Source organism: Ipomoea nil, unplaced genomic scaffold (genome assembly GCF_001879475.1).
Source record: "Ipomoea nil cultivar Tokyo-kokei standard unplaced genomic scaffold, Asagao_1.1 scaffold2338, whole genome shotgun sequence".
Lineage (NCBI taxonomy): Eukaryota > Viridiplantae > Streptophyta > Magnoliopsida > Solanales > Convolvulaceae > Ipomoea > Ipomoea nil.
Genome location: NW_017618766.1, coordinates 509593 through 515336, shown reverse-complemented (window position 1 = coordinate 515336; position 5744 = coordinate 509593). Strand labels below are relative to the sequence as shown.

The window sequence follows — 5744 nt, the reverse complement described above, 5'->3', positions numbered from 1 at the left end:
TGCAGAGCTACGGGCGGGGATTAAAAGAGGGCCGAGGGCAGTTGGTGAACACTGGTTGTTACCGACAGAGGAGCAGCAGCCTCGGACTGATGAGGCTGCCGCGGGGCAGTCCGGGGTGGCCGAATTGGCACTGCCGAACAACAGTAGGGAGGGGGCGGATTATGTGATGGAGGCGGTTGCAAAAAGACACAGGGAGGGGTGTGTGGAAGAGGAGGAGCGACGGGTAGGTAACAATGGGGATGTGACAATGACGGATCTCTCAAAAAACTTGTTTATGGCGGGAGCTGGATCGCAGCCCCGCCCGTCCTCATGAGTACCCTCAGTTGGAACTGTCGTGGCTTGGGCAATCCACGAACAGTTCAACAAATAGTGGACTGGGTGTCTGGTAAGAAGCCAGAATTTGTATTTCTAATGGAGACGAAGGTGGGACGAAGTCATGCAGAGAGACTTCGTGTTAAGCTTGGTTATGAGGGGTTATTCTATGTAGACAATACGGGATTGAGTGGAGGTTTGGCTTTGCTATGGCGCAAGAATAATATGGCAAGGTTACTAAGTTACTCAAAGAATTATGTAGATGTTGAAGTTACTATGCCAGGGATCGCTCCGTGGCGAATGACAGGATATTATGGCTTTCTTGAGCGTAATAGACGGCTTGAGGCCTGGAACTTATTACGAACCTTGGCGAACCAGTCACAACTGCCATGGGTCGTGATAGGTGATATCAACGATTTGCTGTTCCAAAGTGAGAAGCGAGGGGGGAATCCCCACCCAAATGGTCTCCTACGCAGTTTTGGGGAAACCATAGATGATTGTAGCCTGGCGCAGATGCCCATGCAGGGTTATCTGTTCACGTGGAAGAAAGGGGAGGGGACAAAGGACTGGTTGGAAGAGAGGCTGGACAAGGTGCTAGTTACTGAAGCCTGGCGGAGTTTGAATGCACAGGCCAGTGTGTTAAACTTGTTGACACGCAGGTCTGATCACTCAGCGTTGTTTCTGGGGATTCGAGATGATATAAGGGGTAGGGGACGGAGAACAAATAGTTTCAGGTTTGAAATATCTTGGCTACATGATGAGGGGTGTAGGGGAGTGGTGGAGGAAGCATGGGAGGAGGGGAGAAATATGGGAATGCAGGACTGTCTACAGTTATGTGGGAAAAGACTCGCTAGCTGGGGAGGGGACCGGTTCCATAAGTTTGGGAAACAAATTAAGCAGCTGCGGAAAGAACAAGATTATTTGAGAGGAAGGCGGGATTCGGCTTCATTGGTCGAGTTTCGTCGTCTGGAGGCCGAATTGTGTAGACTGGAGGCAATGGATGACTCATTCTGGAGGCAAAGGGCGAAGCAGCACTGGCTGCAAGGGGCGGATGCGAACACCAGATTCTTTCACAGGTATGCTTCTGACCGTAGAAAGAAAAATACTTTGAATAGAATAAAAACTGTTGATTGGGTGTGGGTTGAAGGAAATGCAATGAATCAAACTGTTATGGACTATTTTAATTGGGTTTTCAGTTCGGGTAACCCCCCCGGATGAGGACCACACGTTATTTGCCATGATGCAGCCACGAGTAACACAGGCTCAGAATGAGGTCCTTCTTTCCCCCTTTACTTGTGAGGAAGTAAAAAATTCTTTATTTGCTATGTTTCCCAATAAGTCCCCAGGGCCGGATGGAATGAATCCGGGTTTTTACCAACACTTCTGGGATGTGGTAGGAGGTGATGTTTCTGCCTTTATTATTAACTGTTTGAATACTAGTTCGTTTCCGGAAGGTTTGAATAGTACAAATGTCGTTCATTATTAACTGTTTGAATACTAGTTCGTTTCCGGAAGGTTTGAATAGTACAAATGTCGTTCTTATCCCAAAGAAGAAACTGCCAGAATATGTAACTGATCTAAGGCCAATTGTGTTAAGTAATGTGGTTTACAGGGTAATGGCGAAAATGATAGCGAATAGAATGAAGCCTTTAATGGAGGGACTAATTTCTGATTCCCAAAGTGCCTTCATACCAGATAGCTAGGCTGATAGCGGATAATATACTAATAGCTGCGGAAGTAGGCCATTACTTGAATAGAAAGCAATGTGGTAAGGTGGGATGGGGGGCCCTAAAGCTGGATACGGCTAAGGCTTATGATAGGATGAAATGGGTGTTTTTGCGAAAGATGTTAACAGCTATGGGGTTTAATGTCAGGTGGATTGATTTGATAATGTATTGTGTCACTACGGTCTCATATGAATTCTTGATTAATGGTCTCCCGTCAGGCCAAGTTATTCCTACCAGAGGTTTGAGATAAGGGGATCCACTTTCCCCATATTTGTTTATAATATGTGCAGAAGGATTGTCTATGCTTTTGCAGCAGGCGTAGCAACAGGGCAAGATACATGGCTGCAGAGTAGCCAGGGGAGCACCGCCTATATCTCACTTATTTTTTGCAGATGATAGTTTGATTTTTTTTAAAGCAAATATTGATGAGGCTGGGGAGGTGAAGCGGTGTCGGATGGAATATGAAGCATTATCTGGCCATGCAGTAAATTATCACAAGTCCAGTGTGTGTTTCAGTAAGAATACTACGGAGGAGTGTAGGGACCAGGTGGCGCAGCTTTTAGGTGTCCCTAATCAAATAGCTGCACTCAACATGACTTAGCTCCTGCAATATAATGCCCACATTTCAGATGACAAATAATAATAGCAAGAATTAAGCATACCACTGAAGATGTTTGGATTGTGTGACACAATAAGAGTCTGCAAATTCTGACTACGAGACAGCAAATGCAAGAGATACTCAGGTGGAAGAGATGAATCGCCCAGACATACTAACATATCTCAGAAGAGAGATATAATTTAAGTATAAGGGGGAGGTGATTGGATGTCTAAGTTCCAAAACACATAACAATAAGCCCCACCACCTTAGGTCATCATCTGGCTCATCAATAACTTCTGATGCATAACTTGTATGCTGCAAATACAAAATGGAGCGAGGTACATACATATTATCCAACTCTTGGAGACCATCACGTCGTAGGATCTTCTTTGGCAAGAAATTTAACCAACGACATCCTTCTTCTTGCAGTTCGCCGCAGGGATGTTCTTCATTTTCAACATTCAGGAGCTTCTCTTTTATTGCCTCCCTCACACAAAACTCATGTACCATGTCGTGCATCCTACACGTCTTCATTTTTCCATTGGAGCGCCACTCCTGAATTTGGATTAAGCATCTATCACCAAGATCTTGTAGATACCCATGAGCCACCTCTTCCAACTTCTCATTACTGTTTATTAACTCCACAAATCCCTCAGCAATCCATAACCTTATAAGTCTTTTAACTATAACTGCTTCATCTTCTGGGATGGTGCTCAAATATAAAAAGCAAGCTTTCAAATGCAGTGGCAAGTAGTTGTAACTCAGGCTGAGTATTCTTGAACACTGCTCACTAAGATCTGTAGTTACAACTAATGAATTTGTTTGCTTTTCAATATTCTGCCATTCCTCAACAGTTTTTTCGAGTTTTGAAAAAACTCCTGCAACTACAACAACTGCCAGTGGTAACCCATGGCATTTATCAACAACGTGCCTCCCGATTGTTTCAAGTTCAAATGGCAAACTTTGTATTCCAGGAAAGCTTTTGCAAAATAAATTTCAACTTTCTTCTAGATTTAGAAAACCCAAAGTATGAAGACGGTTACCTGATGAATCAGCAGAATCAACAACCTCTTTGTGTCGAGTGGTCAACAATATTCGACTCCCACAGTTGTCATCAGGAAAAAACAACTGGATACCTTCCCAAGAACTGGTGCTCCATATGTCATCCAAAACAATTAGATACCTCTTGCCCCTCAAACATTTCTTTAGATTTTCAGCCAGTTCACCATCTTCTGTTACTTCATCAATCTTTGCTGCTTCATTGTTAAGGAGGTTAAGTAACATCCTTCTCACATCATGTTTTTGGGAAACAACAGTCCACACAAGAATGTCAAAATGTGAAGAAACCAATGGATCTTCATACAACATTCTTGCTAAAGTTGTCTTCCCAATACCTCCCATCCCGACAATGGAAATTACTTCTCGTCCTGATGAGCACTTGCGGATGAGTTGGTCCATTATCTCTTCAAATTTCTGGCCACGTCCTTCCATAATTTCTGAAGCTGCGGCGTGTTCAGTAGACCCACCACACGAAGCCTGAGGCTCTGCACTTGGAAAATCTTGGACAGGGCTGTTCAGTATCTTCCTAATCTCGACAATCAAATCTTCAGTGTCCCTTATTGCTTGTTTTAAGGTCGAGGGGAGTCTTCTCTGAGCTTTTTGTCGTTGGGGCTCACTGTATGTTTCTCCGTGTATAGTTTCAAGTTCCTTTTCGATTCTGTCTTCTATTTGGAACACTAAATCTTTGATTTTAGGTTCCAATTTTTTTACCGCAACGTTATCTTTGGACTTGTCCAAGAATTCTTCCAAAAAGCCAAGACTTTGGTAGAGATGTTTCACCTGTTCTTCATCCTCAACTATCGCACTTCGTCCCGGGTTCAGAAAGTCCAACTCTATTGTTCGCATCAGCGAAGATAAAGCAACACAGGCCATCTCCCTCAGACGCTCTTTCTTTTAATTGTATGTATGAAAATTTAGAGCAATAGATATGGATATTGCAACTTGAATTTCTTCATTTTATTATGTGAATTGTGTTGTCAATTTGTCATTATTAATCAACTATTCCTGCTATTTAAATACGTGGATAATAATGGCAACACACAGTTCACATAAATTTTCATACATACAATTCAAATGAAGAGTTGATTATTCCTGTGTGTTGCCATTATTGTCCACGTATTTAAATAGCAGGAATAGTTGATTAATAATGACAACAAAATTCACATAATAACTGAAGAAATTCAATACCAAACAGTCAAAATAGAATTTGCATTCAAATATTTCTAACTACTCCTAGGCCATAGCCATCGACTTGGAGACCTATACATATAGATGAGTGCTGGTGCGGGGATGACTTCCTCTGCGTGTGTGCAGTTGACACACCTCAAGCATTAAAATGACAGATCTTAAATACACAAATTACGCATCTTCACACAAACAAATTAAAGCACCTTAAGAATATAAATCACGCGCACCTAAAGCTTTAGGACGACGCACCTTAAATACACAAATCACGCACCTTAAGAACATAAACCACGCACCTTATTAAGGTTTTAAAATAGTGCACCTTAATTTCAACAAGGAAAATACTTGGTGTACTCCATTTTAAACTCTCAACTTGTACTCCCTCTCACATGCTCTTGATGTAGACATTTTTCTGTGGACCCACATGATAGAAAATAACCAATCCTGGTTTGCCACCTCAAGGAGTATAAATGAGGGAGTAGAATTTTGGGAGTCTATGTAGTAGAAATCTTTCAACAACTTACACACCTTAAGCATACAAATCACGCACTTTAAGAAGGAAACCACGCACCTTAAGCACACAAACCACGCACCTTAAGAAAGAAAACTACGCACCTAAGCAATCGTACAATCGCACATGAGAATGTCAACCGCACAGGAACCCATTTATATAGGCGGTCAAAACGTCGAAAAAGTAGTGCTTCTAGGGGTGAAGGACGATGGCATTAGGGTTTTGTGTAGTGTCTCTAGGTTTGGGGGTTACGTTGGTGAGTGAGTATATTTTCGAGAGTGGGTGCGCCGGTGGGTTTGGGTTTTGCGGATTCCGGCGAGGGTGGCGGCGTGGGTGGTGTCCGGGTGCTGCT

At 42.9% G+C, this 5744-nt stretch overlaps 2 protein-coding genes across 2 annotated transcripts; one reads left to right on the top strand and one right to left on the bottom strand.

Moving 5' to 3' along the window:
• Positions 1 to 309: 309 nt before the first annotated feature.
• Positions 310 to 2640, top strand: LOC109151960. The gene is made up of 4 exons (XM_019299551.1): positions 310 to 1388; positions 1814 to 1925; positions 2008 to 2278; positions 2456 to 2640. Exons 1-4 carry the CDS (start codon positions 310 to 312, stop codon positions 2638 to 2640), a joined length of 1647 nt encoding a protein of 548 aa, XP_019155096.1.
• Positions 2641 to 2778: 138 nt separating this feature from the next.
• Positions 2779 to 4569, bottom strand: LOC109151959 (putative late blight resistance protein homolog R1A-10). The gene is made up of 2 exons (XM_019299550.1): positions 3681 to 4569; positions 2779 to 3530 (listed from the first exon to the last, which is right to left on the bottom strand). Exons 1-2 carry the CDS (start codon positions 4567 to 4569, stop codon positions 2779 to 2781), a joined length of 1641 nt encoding a protein of 546 aa, XP_019155095.1.
• Positions 4570 to 5744: the final 1175 nt, after the last annotated feature.